The sequence below is a fragment of the Anomaloglossus baeobatrachus genome, chromosome 6, assembly GCF_048569485.1.
Source record: "Anomaloglossus baeobatrachus isolate aAnoBae1 chromosome 6, aAnoBae1.hap1, whole genome shotgun sequence".
NCBI classification, from domain to species: Eukaryota; Metazoa; Chordata; class Amphibia; order Anura; family Aromobatidae; genus Anomaloglossus; species Anomaloglossus baeobatrachus.
Genome location: NC_134358.1, coordinates 541,517,617 through 541,535,397, shown reverse-complemented (window position 1 = coordinate 541,535,397; position 17,781 = coordinate 541,517,617). Strand labels below are relative to the sequence as shown.

Genomic DNA, 17,781 nt, shown 5'->3' with positions numbered 1-17,781 from the left:
CAGATGGTACCCAGGGATGGTTAAAAGGAGCAGTTGTCATGTCAAATAAGCGAGCGTTTAACACGTTAAGGATAATTAAATATTCCCAATTACTTAGGGCGTCTTATATTCTCCTCTACTGCTGCGTTTTAGAGGTTGGCACTGCGGAGTATTAGGCCAGAACTACGTAAAGGATGATCATTTGGATGAAGGATAAATAAAACCGTCCTATAGTGAATATTGTCTGCATTACTTCGAACATAAATCTGAATGGCCACACACTTTAGATCGCTGACGACCCAACGCTGATATGGGTGACTGCTATTCCTCACGACCCCACACCGGATAATATGCACTCTATTTCGCAGAACGTGCTTACATTGTCAATAGTATGAAGGGAATAAACTGCTGCCAAATATCGGCTGCTGATTTATCGCCTATAACCTCTTCTTCGCATTTGTCATACATGTACGGCTGATGGTGGTGTATGTTATACAGCTAGCATCCTGACAGCAGTGTTTAACCATATAATGCCACTAATAATGACTGAAAGCGGCACTTAAAGGGATATTCCTATCTCTGAGATTCTATTCAAATATGTAGTAGGTGTAATATTAGCAAATACCTCCAATTAGAAATATGGTATAGTTCTCCTTTATATAGCCATGTCTCACCTCATGTGCAGGGCATTGCAGTAGCTTAGTTGCTCATGGTCGTAACCATGGATATCGAACTCACTATATGTAAGGTCGTAAGCATGGATACCTATGCTACTATAATGCCCTGCACATGAGGTAAAATACTTAACTAATCAGGAGAACTATACTACATTTACACTTCGTTTACCTCATGTCTGAGCATTACATTAGTTTAGGTATCCACGCTTACGGCCTTGCATATTGTTGCTTCCATGAATATCTAAGCTACTGTAATGCTCTGCACATGAGGTAAAAGACATAGAAATGTAGTATAGTCCTCCTGATTAGCTATGTCTTCTACCTCATGTGCAGAGCATTACAGTAGCTTTAGATATTCATGGAAGCAAGTAACTGTCGCAATATGCAAGGCCATAAGCTTGGATACCTAAACTACTGTAATGCTCTACACATGAGGGAAGAGAAATATAAATGTAGTATAGTTGTCATGATTAGCTAAATCTCTTACCTCATGTGCAGGGCATTACAGTAGCTTAGGTATCCATGCTTTATGTCCTTGCATATAGTACAGATGCTTGTGCTCAAAACCATGGATACCAAAGCTACTGTAATGCCCTGCACATGAGGTAAGAGACATGGCTATATCAGGAAAACTATATGTGAAGCCCCACAGGTGTTGTGTCGGTGCATTACCTTCAGGGACTCCACTCAGCTGGATCTGGTCACAGGTAGGAGATCTTCTTCTTGTCGTGACGCCACTCTCAGATTTGCGGTCAGTGGGGACCGCCACTGCAGGTTAAGGGCTGCCTGGGGCTGATGGTGGGTGCAGTCGGATGTAGTAGCCTCCTGAGAGTGAGGCAAGCCCCAGGGCCCTGTGTAGGTGTGTAGAACTACAAGGCGCAGAATGACTCCACACAAGCAGGATGTCTTTCAGGGTTTTTACTCACAGTTGATGGCAGGGTGAGTGACCCGGGCGTAGCTGGGATGAACCAGGCGGGAACCAGGTGTCCTTCAGGCTGACTTGTGAGGGTGACTACTAACTCGCCTTCCTTAGCCCTTGGTGGTTTGGAGTGACCCCGACTTTGAGTCCCTATGGGGGTCACCCAGGGAAGATGCTGCAGCCTCTCTCCCCTTCGTTTGCCGTGTGCTTGTCGCCTGGACCAGGCCACTCCAGCTGCTTGCCTCCTGTGACCTATGGGCCCTAACTGTGGCTACGTGGCTGCGGCTTTTGGTAATGTTGTGGCGTGGGCTTTGAGAGCCCCACACCGGCAGGTTTAGCAAAAGAAAGTTGGATCTATCTCCGCTCCGGGATCTGCCGCCCGTTTGGGCCTGGTACTCTCTAGCAGTCTCCTTACTTCCCACTCCGTGCCCTCTCTTTAGCTGAAGATGGATTTCGGGTAGCACTCCTAGTTGACCGTTCTCCCCCGTCAGTAGCCACTGCGCGGGCGCTGTTAGACAGCAACAGCCCCACAGGTCTGCTCCTCACTGAGCCCTATGGAGTTCTGCTCTAACTGACTCACTGCCCCTCCTCTCCTGTTCTTGCCTACGCCACCTAGCAACCAGACTCTCTTACCACACCCCTTGAGAGGAGATGGAGGCCGTGCTCATGCTTCACCCCCTCCTGGAATCCCCAGGGGTCCTCTCATAGGTACATGTGTGAGACCTGATCACTATGCGCCTGTGTACCACACCCCGGTCAGCCTTCTGGATTACCTGTATTGTACTGTCCCCAGCATGGGTGCAGTACTCAGTGGTGCCTGACCAGGTCAGGGGCGCCACATTCCCCCTTAGTTATCACCAGCACGTCCTCGGGCTGCAAGACAACATTTCAAGACAACATTTTAAAATGCATAAAACATTAAAACATGTAAAACATTTAAAAGCACCAGGTACCATACATCACCACCCTCCACCCACAAGTCCGTTAACCCACCCAAAAACCCTCTCAGAAGGCAGGTCACCGGTTTCTTTTGGTAACCAGGTCTGGGCCATCCACTTCTCCAGACCTTTCCTCCAATCTGCCTCTCCCGTTGGCCGCGACTTCAGCCACTTCTGGCAGGATGTAGAGGCGGCTTTCATGGGCTGGTGGTTTTCAGGGTATACCTGGCCTGGTGGATCCGCGCCTTCAGCCTCTTCTGGCAGGATGCAGAGGCGGCCTCCACAGTTGGTGCTGACCAGGTACCCTCTTTGTGGTGGAGAGCCAGGCCCCATAAACAGGCATGCTCTCTGGTCGCAGGCGAGCCAAGGCCCTATATACGGACGGACTCCTCCTGGTTGCAGACGAGCCAAGCCCCTAAACAGGCTGACTCTGGTGGTGGTGGTGCCCTCTGGTGTAACTATTTACACTGCGAGAGTTTGTGGCTATAGCAAGTTCATAGCCTTTAAGTTTATTTCTCACAATAGTTTTTGTGGGCACATGCTTAAACGTAAACGTTGCAAAACAAACTTTTCAAAACTTTAACTTTCTAACTGCTGAACTTCTTACTTTCCTTTACTCCTCTTTACCAGGGCTTGGGCCTGTTGGGCTGCGGCACCTGCTGCTTTCTTGCTCTTTGTCGTCGTCGGAGGTAGTCTCATCTGTAGGTTCCTTGTCTTTTCTTTCTTGATCTTCATCTGTTTCCTTTGCTGCATCTGTTTCTTTATCTCTGTCTTTTCTTTCTTCTTTGGGACATGGTGCTACATCTAAGGCATACCAGCCTCTTTCTCCTTGGTGCATGGTGAACTGCACTGTGTCGCCCATTTTCAAGTTTCTGCCAGGGTGTCCTCTGGGCAAGTGGGCTCTCACATCCCTCCTATTAACGAAAATGCCCTCTTTCATACCCGGTGCCACAATAAAGCCGTATCCGCTTTTCAAGTTAAAGTCTTCCACAACTCCTCTACAAAGGGGTCCTCTGACCTGTGCTTGGGCTCTTCTCAGGAACCTTTTTTCTTGTAGGTCTCTGGCCGTGACTTCTCTCTGCTCTGGAGATGGCGGTGCAGGGGACAGCGTTGTTCTGTTGCGGCGCCTTGTCTTGCGGCCTGAACTCTGCGTGGTACAGCTTGCAAGCTCCCAGGTGAGACTTTTAGGCAGATCTTCGTCAGCGGACGGTGTCAGGTCTTCCTCATCCCAACGGGAATAGGGCAACATCTCCGGCTCTGAGTATAGATCCACTGCTGGTGGCTCCGGAGTCAGCTCCTCAGCTTCCTGGCCTCCTCTCCCCCTTAGTTCTTCGCTGCACTCTGGTTGTGGCAGCGCTGGGGATGAGTGTTCCTCAGCTGGCCCAGGCGGTGGACTCTTCAGCGTGGTTGCTGCAGGGGTTGCCTTAGGGGTGTGCGGAGGGAGCATGTATCTGTCCACCATCTCCTGTGGGAACTTGGCCTCCAGGTCAGCCTTTAGCTGCCAGTATGCGGAGTCTTCACCTATCAGGGATTTCCTAGTAGGGACTTCCTCAGACCGGGGAGCGGTATCTGCTCTGGCCTTGCAGGCCGGGGAAAATGATGAGGCAATCTCTTGGCGGGCCGCGCCCTGTATGGCGGCGGCCTGGTCTTGGCGGGCCGGGCAGGGCATCGCTGCGGCGGCCTGGTCTTGGCGGGCCGCGCCTGGCATGGCGGCGGCCTGGTCTTGGCGGGCCGCGCCTGGCATGGCGGCGGCCTGAATCAGCGTCGCTGTTGCAGAGGGCTCTGTGCAGGCTGAGCTGGGCGTCGCTGCTGTGATCGGGGCTTGACGGGCCGCACCTGGCGGGGCTGCGGCCTGGTTCAGCGTCTCACTTGCGGCGCGGACGAGCGTCGCTGCTGCGGTGGGGTCTTGGCGGACTGGGCTCAGCAGGGTGGCAGCCTGGGTCAGCGTCACACCTGCGGCACGGATCAGTATCGCAGTGGTGGTCGGACCTTTGCGGGCCAGGCGGGGCATGGCTGCGGCGGCCTGGATTTGGCGGGCCGCATCTAGCGTGGCTGCGGCCTGGTTCGGTGGCGCCGCGCCGGGCGCCTCTTCTGGGACCGCGGGCGTGGCAGCAGGGGTCGGGGCACTTGCGCTGGCCGGGACATCTCTGGACTCACCCATCGGTGGCACCATCGGGGTCTGAGTCGTCGCCGCTCGGTCTGGCAGGCGTCGCGCGGCTCCCTCCTCGTAGGTCCGAACCGCCGCCGCCATCTCCAGAAGCTCCTTGCGTTCTTCTCTGAGCCGTCGCACAATCCTGGCCTCCAGCTGGTCGCAGAAGATGGCAAGCTCCCGGCACCACCAGGCAGCAGAGCCTGGCTCTGGGTATCCGTGTCTGGACTCCATTTCTTCTAGCACGCTACTGGCTTCTTCTCTGCTCCGCCGTCTCCGGACGCTTCCGCTCTCTTCACAAGCGAGGTCAGAACCCTGCAGGGGATCTCTGGGTAGCCACACCTCTTCGTGGGCGGTAACTTCTTCCAGCGCGGGCTGCTGTTGTTTTTCAGCGCGCTTTTCATGGTGGCAATATGGCGGCGCTTCCAATTTTTCAAGCGGACCGCCCAGGCACATAGTCACCTGTCTGAACAGGTCTAGTCCTTATCCTGTTCGTGACGCCAGATGTGAAGCCCCACAGGTGTTGTGTCGGTGCATTACCTTCAGGGACTCCACTCAGCTGGATCTGGTCACAGGTAGGAGATCTTCTTCTTGTTGTGACGCCACTCTCAGATTTGCGGTCAGTGGGGACCGCCACTGCAGGTTAAGGGCTGCCTGGGGCTGATGGTGGGTGCAGTCGGATGTAGTAGCCTCCTGAGAGTGAGGCAAGCCCCAGGGCCCTGTGTAGATGTGTAGAACTACAAGGCGCAGAATGACTCCACACAAGCAGGATGTCTTTCAGGGTTTTTACTCACAGTTGATGGCAGGGTGAGTAACCCGGGCGTAGCTGGGATGAACCAGGCGGGAACCAGGTGTCCTTCAGGCTGACTTGTGAGGGTGACTACTAACTCGCCTTCCTTAGCCCTTGGTGGTTTGGAGTGACCCCGACTTTGAGTCCCTATGGGGGTCACCCAGGGAAGATGCTGCAGCCTCTCTCCCCTTCGTTTGCCGTGTGCTTGTCGCCTGGACCAGGCCACTCCAGCTGCTTGCCTCCTGTGACCTATGGGCCCTAACTGTGGCTACGTGGCTGCGGCTTTTGGTAATGTTGTGGCGTGGGCTTTGAGAGCCCCACACCGGCAGGTTTAGCAAAAGAAAGTTGGATCTATCTCCGCTCCGGGATCTGCCGCCCGTTTGGGCCTGGTACTCTCTAGCAGTCTCCTTACTTCCCACTCCGTGCCCTCTCTTTAGCTGAAGATGGATTTCGGGTAGCACTCCTAGTTGACCGTTCTCCCCCGTCAGTAGCCACTGCGCGGGCGCTGTTAGACAGCAACAGCCCCACAGGTCTGCTCCTCACTGAGCCCTATGGAGTTCTGCTCTAACTGACTCACTGCCCCTCCTCTCCTGTTCTTGCCTACGCCACCTAGCAACCAGACTCTCTTACCACACCCCTTGAGAGGAGATGGAGGCCGTGCTCATGCTTCACCCCCTCCTGGAATCCCCAGGGGTCCTCTCATAGGTACATGTGTGAGACCTGATCACTATGCGCCTGTGTACCACACCCCGGTCAGCCTTCTGGATTACCTGTATTGTACTGTCCCCAGCATGGGTGCAGTACTCAGTGGTGCCTGACCAGGTCAGGGGCGCCACATATACTACATTTCTAATTGGAGGTATTTGCTAATTTTATCCTCACCCATCCCCTGAAGACTGTAAGCCCTCGCGGGCAGGGTCCTCACTTACTGTATACTCAGCCATCTCCTTAAGACTGTGAGCCCGCGCGGGCAGGGTCCTCACCTACTGTGTACTCAGCCATTCCCTGAAGACTGTGAGCCCTCGCGGGCATGTTCCTTTCTCCTCCTGTACCAGTCTGTGGCTTGTATGTATTGTTTGACTATTGTACTTGCCTCTATTATGTATACCCTTTTCCCTTGCAAAGTTCCATGGAATAAATGGCGCTGTACTAATAATAATTATTACCCCTACTACATATTGGGATAGGATCTTGAAAATGGCAATACCCCTTAAGTGCTGCGATTCCTCTGGCATTATCATCTCCTGTTCCTGGTTTTGCAATTGTGGGGTTATAATAGGCTCAACGGGCAGCAGGGGCTCTACTGAAGGTCCCGTCCTTCCATTTTGATGCTCCTAAGACGACCAGGTTTACATCTCCTATCTTAAGGGGAAAAAAATATTCTCCATAAAATATAAAAATTCTAATCATCCCTTTTTCCCCAATTTGATGTAAGGATATTAAAAAAAAAATAATCCCACATATTGGAATAGTTTGGAATTGATATAAATGGACACATTTTTGGGGTCACTGCTGACATTTTAAGGCTTAAACAACTCCGAAAAGTTTGAAATAGTGTCCGGAACCGGAGTAACCTGCTTGGCGAGACTGTAATGGACCTGAGGTGAGTATTTTATTATAAAGAAACTAAAAAATAATCCCTAAAACTCATCTAGTTAAAAAGACAGCCCCCATTTTTGCTAGATTTATGTGAATCGAGCCTCAAAAAAATTCCAATTTCACTTTGAATCGAATCACTCATCTATGATGACGTTTAGATCGTTGGGTTCCAACTGTTGAGACCCCAGTAATCACCAAATTCGGGCACTTTTCTCCCTGTTGCATTGGAGCAGAAGTGTACACATGTATCTGTAGCTCCATTCATTCTCTATTCAAACGAGGATAAAAGTAGCCCATTCTGGTATTTGGGGGATCACGGGGGGAGGGGTTTGGTCTCCGGTCAACTATTTGGTTTTGGCTTCATCTGACATCACTTGGACCTAAGTGTTGCTGAATGTTGACCTATTTTGGATTATCGTTCTGTCCTATGCCACATTTTAAGCTCTCTTTTGAGCAATTTGCTCTCCTTTTATGTCATCTGATGGATCTGATACAGAGAACCCCTCTGATGCCTTGCTTCACTGACTGCCATATTCCCTGTTGTTTATTCGGCCCTGTCATCTGCGTGGCCATTGAACCGTGTGCGACTACGTGACTTCCCCTGCCAAGCACAAGTAGGTTAAGAGGCTCTGACCAGTACAAAGATGCGCTCATTAATGGAGCGGATTAAGCATCTGTTAAAAAGCCAGTCAAGAAAAAACAGGCCCTGAGGCCTTCTGCGGGTCAGAGCAGTAGTAATCGCATGCGAGTTCTGACAGTGTTGGGTCCCCCTTGTAGCATAGGAGCCCAGGAGCTTAACACTAGAACTACTGAGGTAGTCATTTTGACTACTTCGCACTATGTAGTTCTAGTAGGTGTCACGAGTCCAGTAGTTCTAGTGTTAATGGTCCACCTCTGCTGCGGGTACCATTTTAGTTTCGGTTTCGGTTCTCTAGTATACAGAAGTGCACATTTGTCAATATCGAACACTAATAATGGCCTACAACTGTCGAATAGTAAGATAGTCATGGTCGCCTATATCAACCAATCAGAGCTTGGCTTTCATTTCTCCAGAGCTGTGAAATCTATGCAAGCTGAGTTCTAATTGGTTGCTATGGGCAACACAAATGATTAATACGATTATATAGATTCTATAAAAGAGGCCTAAATCTAGAAAAAAACTAATTGTTAGTACTGTAAATAGCTGGGGGGGGGTTTGTTGGTCTTTCTACACTAAAATTGAGAGTGTGAACAAGTCCTTATACTGGAACACTTCAGTATGTGGATAATGTTAAAGCCGATGCTTCTCTGGGATCGCCGCTCTTAAATGCAGCATTCAGCGGAGTTTAGGGGAGATTGAGAAAATGAAGGGTGACAAAACTGCCTAATTCTTGTCCTGGAAAAATCAATTTTATATATGTGCAAAATTCACATTCTTCTGTTGTTGGTATATGATTTTTTTTGCAGCCGAATGTAATTTTTGCTACAGAGCCATAAAAAATTAGTGCCATATGGATTTTGCGCATGAGCTTTGTCCATACATTAAACTTGATTAGCGCATTCAGTGATTTATTTTTTATTTTTTTTGTTAATTAATCTGAATTCTGTGATTGACGTTCGTGTACAGTTCGTCATGCACAGACCAAAAATACTTGTCCGAGCCTTATAGGACAGACTAGAAAACTTCTCCTATACTGAACACCTCTTAGAGTTACTGATTTGTGAGATTATATTTTTGGTAACCCCCATTATGAAGCTTGATTTATCTGGTGTGCTTTTTTTTCTTTTTTTTTTCTTTCTCCAGCGGGTGGAGCTTTTTGCGTTATTGTGTGCCAAGTTTTTGACCCAACATCTCCACCTTGTGGTCATCTTCAGTATTTGTGATTTTTGCTGTGGTAGGGGACAGCAGTATTCATATCATTCTTTCATAGCACAGAGTTGCATAAAACACACGTGACTGAGCCTTCAAGTTGCTGAAATTGTTATTAACTCTTCAATATTTGTCATTGACAGGAACGTGGGTAAAGAGTAGTTTCGGGATCATCCAACAAGAAGGACCCCAGCTGATCTGGACCTACATTGCTCCACAAATGGGATACTGGGTTGCCGCCATGTCTCCCTCAAGCCCAGGTAAGAAGTCTAGCAATAGACCTATCCTTCCTATTAAAGGGGTTATCGAATTCTTGAAAATTAACTGCCCTGCCTTAGATTAGACAATCTGTACTGGACCATAGAGAGTCTCGCTCTAGGTGCCTCTTCAGCGAATAGCCCCTCAATATCTTTTGATATCTACGACCAGTGGTCGGGTGCGGGTGTATAGAGTGGTCCGCACCTGCCTCTGCGATCAGAATTGAGCTCCATTCGATGCAGTTTACCCTGACAAAGTTTGTGGCACAATCGCAGTAGCGAAATCTATTCGGGTATGACTTTCATGGAAGTGGTTGATGTGGTGATGGTTGGATGTGGTGGCGATGGTTGGTTGTGGTGATTATTTGTTGTTTTTTTTTTTGTTGTTGTTTTTTTTTATTTCTCCATCTCTTCTGTGCATCCAGCCTCACAAAGCTGATTTGGGCAGTCCTATTATCTGCTAAAACTAAATTTCCTGGCAGTACTTGCTTCTCCTCAGTGCTGCAGACCCCTCTCCCTTCTCCTGTATTCTCCTAACTAGCCCCTCCGGTTAGTTTTCATCAAGCTAATCTAAGTGAAGAATTCACCTTCTGCTTCTGTGCATTCTGCTCCTGTATAGCACCCTGCTTGGTCTGGTTGATGTTCTCGTCTACCACCTACATCAGTAGAGCTGCATTGTGGTTTTACATCATTGCTAGCTGGCTACTAGGCAATACAGAGCAGGGGTTTGTTTGTTGCATGCTGCTGACAGATCACTGATGTGAAACTCTAAATGCTGCTCTGATGATGAATATGGCAGAGGATTATTTTCTGCCATATGCATCAACAGAGCAGCATTTGTAGCCAGCTATTCTGGCAGGATGCTAATTGAGTGAGCATGGACTGTCCATGATCAACCAGGATCCTTGGACCTACTATAAGGCAGTTCTAATGACAATTGTGGTGTAAATTGAGGCCGGAGGTGGGCATATTCTGGGACTGATATGTGCAAACTGGTCAGATTTTAAAATACGCTATATAGGCAGAAGTGAATAAATAGGTGTCCAGAGGATCAATGGAGGTCAGACCGCTGGGATCTGCAACTGTTTGGAAAAATGGAGAATTTTTAATCCTCAACAGGGTACCAGAAAAAGCAGAGCGAAGCACTCAGCAGCCTCATAGAGAATGAATAGAGCGGTGGTCAAGCATGCGTATTGCTGCTCCATAATAAGGCTGCTTTCACATCAGGGCTTTTTTGCCTGTAGGCAAAAAAAAAACGCAAACCGCATATAACCGGATCCTGTGGATTGAATGTGCAACGCATGCAACCACAATTTGTTTAACGGATCCTTCTACATTTTATAGCTGCTGCAATGGATGCAGCGGGACACAGAATTTATCGGCCGGTACTGGAGTCAGCTGAACTTGACCAAACTCAGCTGACCTCACAGCCCGCACACGCTGTGATGGATGCAGGTTAACCACAGTCACTGCCTTCTGCCGATCACGTGTGACCGTGTGCGGGCTGTGTGGTCAGGAGTTCAGATCAGCTGACTCCAGTATCGGACGATTACTTGTTCTGTGTCCCCCTGCATCCATCGCAGCGTGTGCGGGCTGTGAGGTCAGCTGAGTTTGGTCGACACTGAAGTCAGCTGATCTGAACTCAGCTGAACTCCTGACCTCATAGCCAGCAGAACAAGTAATCAGATCAACTGACTCCAGTGTCGGACGATTACTTGTTCTGTGTCCCGCTGCATCCATCGCAGAGTGTGCGGGCTGGAGTTCAGTTGAGTTCAGATCAGCTGACTCCAGTACCGGCTGAACTCAGCTGACCACAGCCCACACACGCTGCGATGGATGCAGGGGGACACAGAACAAGTTTAAAAAAAGAATCACCATGGGCTTCGCCCATCGAGCACCCAAGCATTTTACTGCTCACTCATTCCTATTCCTGACCACACAACCAGCAGAACAAGTAATCAGATCAGCTGACTCCAGTGTCGGCCGATCGACACTGGAGTCAGCTGATCTGATTACTTGTTCTGCTGGTTGTGTGGTCAGGAATAGGAATGAGTGAGCAGTAAAATGCTTGGGTGCTCGATGGGCGAAGCCCATGGTGATTCTTTTTTTAAATTCATAAAAAAAACAAAAAAAAACAAACACGTAACCCTAGGGTTAGGGAAAAAAAATGTGGGCACCGGCTGCATTTTCTATTGCTAAGGGTAACCCAAGCAGCTACTGGCTGTTAACCCCCACTGCTTGGTGTTACCTTCACTGGCAATGGAAAATACAGGGAAGCCCTTTTTTTTTTTCTTTTTTTCCAAAAAAAAAAGACCGTGGGCTTTGCCATATTTTTGTATGCTAGCCAGGTACAGCAGGCAGGTACGGGCTTCCCCTAACCCCCAGCTGCCTATTTGTACCCGGCCAGGAACCAAAAATATAGGGAAGCCCTTTTTTTAATTTCATGAATGTCATTAAATTAAAAAAAAAAAAAAAAAATGTGGGCTTTGCCCAATTTTTGTGTCCAGCCAGGTACAACTAGGCAGCTGGAGATTGGAATCCGCAGCACATGGTGGCCCAAGCTTTCTTGCCCTCTCCGCTGCAAATTGCAGTCTGCAGCTGCCCCAGAAAATGGCGCTTTCATAGAAGCACCATCTTCTGGCGCTGTATCCAACTCCTCCAGCGGCCCTGGTGGCACGCTGGGTAATAAGGGGTTAATACCAGCTTTGTTTTACCAGCTGGTATAAAGCCCAAGATTCTTAATGTCAGGCCAAGTTTAACCCTTTATTGGAGATTTTTAATGGCCGGGTCAAAGGCATCACACAGAAAAAATACTTAGAAATAAATACACAGACACACTTAGGGACTCCATCTTTATTACTCCCTCTCACCCCTCCACAATCCTGGTCTTCTGTGTGTGTGTGTGTGTGAGAGAGAGAGAGCGAAAGATTTCTGTACGGACCATGCCTGGCTGCTTACTGGGCATGCTCAGTACAGAAAACAGGATCCTGTCTATCAGGATACGGCGACTCCCGGTACAGCAGGATCCAGCGCCCATTGAAATACATTGCAGGTACTGCCGCAATCTAACGGATCAATTGTGCAATGCATGCAACCTCAATTGTTATTTCACCAGATCCTTCTACATTTTATGGCTGCTGCGATGGATGCAGCGGGATTTTGCCCGAGGTTAAAAACGCAGCAAGTAGCGTTTTTGAAAAAAGGTAAAATACCGCAAAGCAACGGATCCATTGTATGCCGCATGTGACCGCATATTTCTGCGATTCCATTGCAAATGCATTAAAATGACAATGCATTTGTAAAGGATCTGGCTTTGCAGGAAAATATCCATTTATGCCGCAGTTAAAAAAAAAAAAAAAAAAAAAAAGCTGATGTGAAACTAGCCTAACCAGGATAAAAGGACCTTGTTCTGCTAATTAGTGCAAGTTCCAGCAGTCAGACCCCACTGATCAAGAAGTTATATCACTTTTCTGAGGATAGGTGATAACTTGTCCTCACAGCCCCTTTAAAAGGATAAAACCTGCCCTGCGACACCCTTCTTTATCAGACACAGCTCTGTATGTTTAGTAGTGGCTATGCTCGATATCACAGCCTCTGAAATAAGCATACACGCACATGCTCGACCACGGCTTAAAATAATCCCTTGTGGCCACGCAATGGTGGAACTCTGGGACCGCCATTCTGCTGGGCTCCAGCTATCAGACATTGCTGTTTTGTAGGAATATCCTTTGAAAATTATCATCTGTGTTCCCTTTTTGGTTTTCAGATCCTGTGGTTAGACAAGATATCTCCAGCTACCATACGTTGTTCCTCCTGGCAATATTAGGAGGGATAGTGTTCATTCTCCTGGTCCTCTTCTGCCTCCTGCTTTACTATTGTAGGTAAGTGTACGTACGTGAGCTCAGCTGTCAAGACACAAGTGCTGCTATTATATGTGTATAAGTCTGGGCGTAATCTGAACTGGAAAAACGTAACCCGACCACGTCGCATAAAAGCGGTGGATTTTCCGTGGCAGAAAGACTTGCAGAAATCCTCTGCATTTTACAGCACCTCCTATGTGGTTGAGCTTAGCATAAAATCTTCATGTTTTCCACTGCAATATTCTTTACCGCTGCATTTCTACACTGCTACAATCCTGAAGGGGAATACCACATGGAAGCATACCCTTAAAGGGTTGTCCACTACTAGGACAACCCCTGCTGATTCCACATGTTTCCCCCTGGTACAATAATAAATCCTATACTCGCTTCCCATACCAGCACCCTTACAGTGGTATCCAGGCTGGCGGTGCCAGGGCTCACATGGGGTTGTGGCGCCACGCCAGCTCCGCGTCCAATCCGCACCAGCTTCCTTCTCCCCGCCTTCGGACCAAACAAGCAATCAACAGGAAGTAAATGCCGCCGCAGAGCTCACTTCCTGTTTATTTGCTTGCTTGGTCCGAGGGTGGGGAGATAGAAGCCGGTGCTGATTGGACGCGGGGCACACATGACACCACAAAGCCATGTGAGCCCTGGCACCGCGAGTTCGGACACAGCTGGAAGGGTGCTGGTACGGGAGATGAGTATAGGCTTTATTATTTTACCCTGGGGGAAACGTGGAATCGGAAGGAGTTGTCCAAGTAGTGGACAACCCCTTTAAGCAGTTTAGTCATATATATATTACTTGTGAAATATCAATTCTGGAGCATATATTCTTACATTTGTCTGGTATATCCTCTCCCTGTTGTTCCTCCTTAAAAATGTGTGAATAAATTGACAACTGGGTGTTAACCTTCTTAAAGTCAAAAGGGTGTGTCCCCACGGTGTGCCATACTGGCAGCACTGATTGGCAAGGGTCCCACTATGTAGTGACACGCCTCCAACAGTTAACACCCAGTTGTCAATTTTGTTTTCCACAAATTTTCAGGAGGACCAACAGAGGAATTCTAGTTATAGATGCTACACGAAAAAATACATGTCATGTGCCAGATTGACAGTTCTGGACACATTTTGTACCTTCTTCAGTTTTAATAACTTCCAGCCGCGGCCAATTTTGATTTTGGCACTTTTTTTAAAAAAAATTTAATTTTTTTTCCTCTCATTCCTTACATGCTTTTTATTTTTCCGCCGATGCAGCCGTCTGAGGGTTTGTGTTTGGCAGGACAAATTGTAGATTGGTGTCATTCAAAACTGCAACTATCATTTTACCATGCAGTGTACTGAAAACGTGCAGTGAAATGGTAAAAAAAAACAAAAAAAAACTTCTTCCATCATTGTGTTTTTTGTTTTTAATTACTTTAGTGTGTTGTCAGGTAACAATTACCTGACCTGATTCCCCAACTCAACTGATCACACCAATATAAAACTTTATTTTAATTTTTGATGTTTAAAAAAAAAAACTTTGTAAAAAATGAAAACTTTATTGTTTATATAAAATTTGATTTGTGTAGCCCATGACTTTTTCTATTTTTCTATCAATTAAGCTTTGTAAGGGCTTGTTTTTTTGCACACAATTGTTTTTATTGATCTAGTGAGCTACACCCCAAGGGATGTAAACGTGTGTCTATACAGGAGTACTGTGCGCTCATCACTAGTTACCAGTACTGAGCACCCGAGCATTGTAGTGCCCGCTCATCACTAGTTACTAGTACTGAGCACCCGAACATGATAGTGCCCGCTCATCACTAGTTACTAGTACTGAGCACCCGAGCATGGTAGTGCCCGCTCATCACCAGTTACGAGTACTGAGCACCCGAGCATGGTATTGCCCGCTCATCACTAGTTACTAGTACTGAGCACCCGAGCATGGTAGTGCCCGCTCATCACTAGTTACGAGTACTGAGCACCCGAGCATGGTAGTGCCCGCTCATCACTAGTTACTAGTTCGGAGCACCCGAGCATGATAGTGCCTGCTCATCACTAGTTACCAGTACTGAGCACTGGAGCATGGTAGTGCCCGCTCATCACTAGTTACGAGTACAGAGCACCCGAGCATGGTATTGCCTGCTCATCACTAGTTACTAGTACGGAGCACCCGAGCATGGTAGTGCCCGCTCATCACTAGTTACGAGTACAGAGCACCCGAGCATGGTATTGCCTGCTCATCACTAGTTACGAGTACAGAGCACCCGAGCATGGTATTGCCTGCTCATCACTAGTTACTAGTACGGAGCACCCGAGCATGGTAGTGCCCGCGCTCATCACTAGTTACTTTTTTTTCTTTTAAGTCTTGGGTGTGGACCCCAGTAAAAACACCTGCATTTTCTTTACATATACTTGTTGCTTTTGTCATTTTATTGCATTTACATAATCTGTTTTTATGTTCTTAGGAGGAAATGTTTGAAGCCGCGTCATCACCGGAAGCTGCCGCTCACATCTGCTTTGGATTCTTCCAAGAGAGATCAAGCCACATCAATGTCTCACATCAACTTAATCAGCCCCGTCCATATGGAGATGATGTCCTCCAGCGGAGAGGTCGATATGCACACTCCGATGCTAAAGCCTTCATATAATACCTCACGGGACTTCAGCTCAAGAGAAGAGCTGCTTTCTCACCAAGACGAGAAGAGCCGTCTGTCGTTGGATAACTTGACTCCGAGCGGGACGTTGAGACAGGTCTACAATAAATCGTTGGATCAGTTCATATTGAAATCCAGAAAGTCAGCGGACATCTCAGACGGCTTTGTGTCTCCCATGAAAGATGATTACCGTCGGAGTTACAACTCGGTGAGCTGTCAGCCATTATTCGAAAACAAAGATCAATCTATAAACCATGTTATGGCAGGAAGTAAGCCAAACCTTCAGGAACAAAGTCACCCCGTGCCTTCTGCTCCTGACCAAGAGCAGGTCATAGACCGACGGTCAACTGAATGTATGATGTCTAGGTCTGTGGACCACCTTGAACGACCAACCTCTTTCCCTCGTCCAGGTCAACTTATATGTTACAATTCTGTCGATCAGGTGAATGACGGCGTTTATAGAAATGTTTTGCCCACTCTGGTTATTCCTGCCCATTACATGAAGCTTCCAGGAGAACATCTCATCGTGTCTGCCGAACAACCTTATGAACTAGAACGTCTTCAAGCCGAGCTTTCCATGGCTCACGCTCAACATCCGCAACAGGTACAGGCCTCCCAATTAAATTCTCAAGCGATGTCTCAACAACTTCTACAAGATGGAGAAGGTATGGAATGGAGCGGGCAAAACACTGTGATGTCTGAATCTGTTTCGATTCCGGCTTCGTTGAACGATGCAGCAATTGCTCAGATTAATGGTGAAGTCCAGCTGTTGACCGAAAAAGCATTGATGGAGCTTGGTGGAGGAAGACCTATGCCCCATCCCCGTGCCTGGTTTGTGTCTTTGGATGGCCGGTCGAACGCACATGTTAGACATTCATACGTTGATCTCCAAAGAGCAGGGAAGAACGGGAGCAACGATGCAAGTTTAGACTCTGGCGTTGACATGAATGAACCAAAACCTGGTCGAAAAGGAAGAAGTGAGAAATTTTCACTGCTGCAGCATCATCTTTCTTCGCAGCACCCAATCTTACAGGAGCACCAGCAGCATGAACAGAAGATGTCTGATGGCACGGCTTACACGCAGCTTGTTTATCTAGATGATATGGACCAAAGTGGTAGCGAATGCGGAACAGCTGTGTGTAGCCCTGAGGATAATAGACCTTTCATTGAGGCACCAGCAAAAAAGAGCTGTGGCCAACTACCCAGTCTTCAGGAAGAAACTCTAAAACGAACTGCAGACTCCTCACCAGTGCCATTAAACAGCCCTGACCACGAGTACTCAATTAACGACGATGGATCGGACGACCAAGGAGAGAATAAAAAAAGTCCTTGGCAGAAACGAGAAGAGCGTCCTCTTCTGGCCTTCAATATGAAATAGGGTTGTTGGGTTACAAAACGGAGTAGTTAATTGCCAAATATTTTTTTTTTCCGTTTCGGGAATGCTTACTTTGTAGGGGAATTGGGGGGGGTAGGGGTTGGGGTCTCTCGGTGAAATTGGACCTGATCTTCGATGATAAAGACTAGGCTCTGAAGAGACACAGGGTGGCTTTTATGGAACCTTTTACACTTAGTTAAGAAGTGAATAGTTAAGTGTAGCACTACCCCAGCCTTTCTTTTTGTACCGATCTTTAGGAACTTACTAGGTTCTGACCACTAATCTCTCCGTGACGGGAACACGAGACGACAAGTTGTAGTTTTGAAGCCCAATAGTATCGCAATGTTTACTGTATATCTGCATTTTACAGAGGCGATGTAGACATTATTGGAAAAGGCTATGCATTGCTGCTTTTACACCAACTGACATTTTTGCTCAGACGTCGCTTTCCATTTTTCCATTATTTTTTTTACTTTTTTTTTTTTTTTTTTTTGAGGCTGTAAAAATATATACACACCTTTTTTATCTTTTTCATTTTAACCTGCTTTTACTTTCTTTTGTAAAATATTTCTACTCAAAAGCTGTGAGCTTTGGTATTAAAAAAGTTTTTTTTGAGGGTTTTTTTTTCTAAACAAAAAGTGCATTGTCCCTTTTGTGTCCATAGAATTCGATCCCTATTCTCCAAGTGCCTTTTTTTAAGAAGCTTCCCACATTTTTTTTTTAATTCATCCTATACAATTAGACCTTTTTATT

At 47.4% G+C, this 17,781-nt stretch overlaps 1 protein-coding gene across 1 annotated transcript in view; it reads left to right on the top strand.

Moving 5' to 3' along the window:
* The window catches only part of FAM171A1 (family with sequence similarity 171 member A1), a 145,318-nt gene extending 128,213 nt beyond the window's left edge, over positions 1-17,105 (top strand). Inside the window, exons 6-8 of the mRNA XM_075316836.1 lie at positions 9,044-9,160; positions 12,924-13,038; positions 15,465-17,105. Of these exons, the coding sequence (XP_075172951.1) occupies positions 9,044-9,160; positions 12,924-13,038; positions 15,465-17,031 (1,799 nt within the window). The 3' untranslated portion in view covers positions 17,032-17,105. The remainder of the gene's footprint in view (positions 1-9,043; positions 9,161-12,923; positions 13,039-15,464) is intronic.
* Positions 17,106-17,781: the final 676 nt, after the last annotated feature.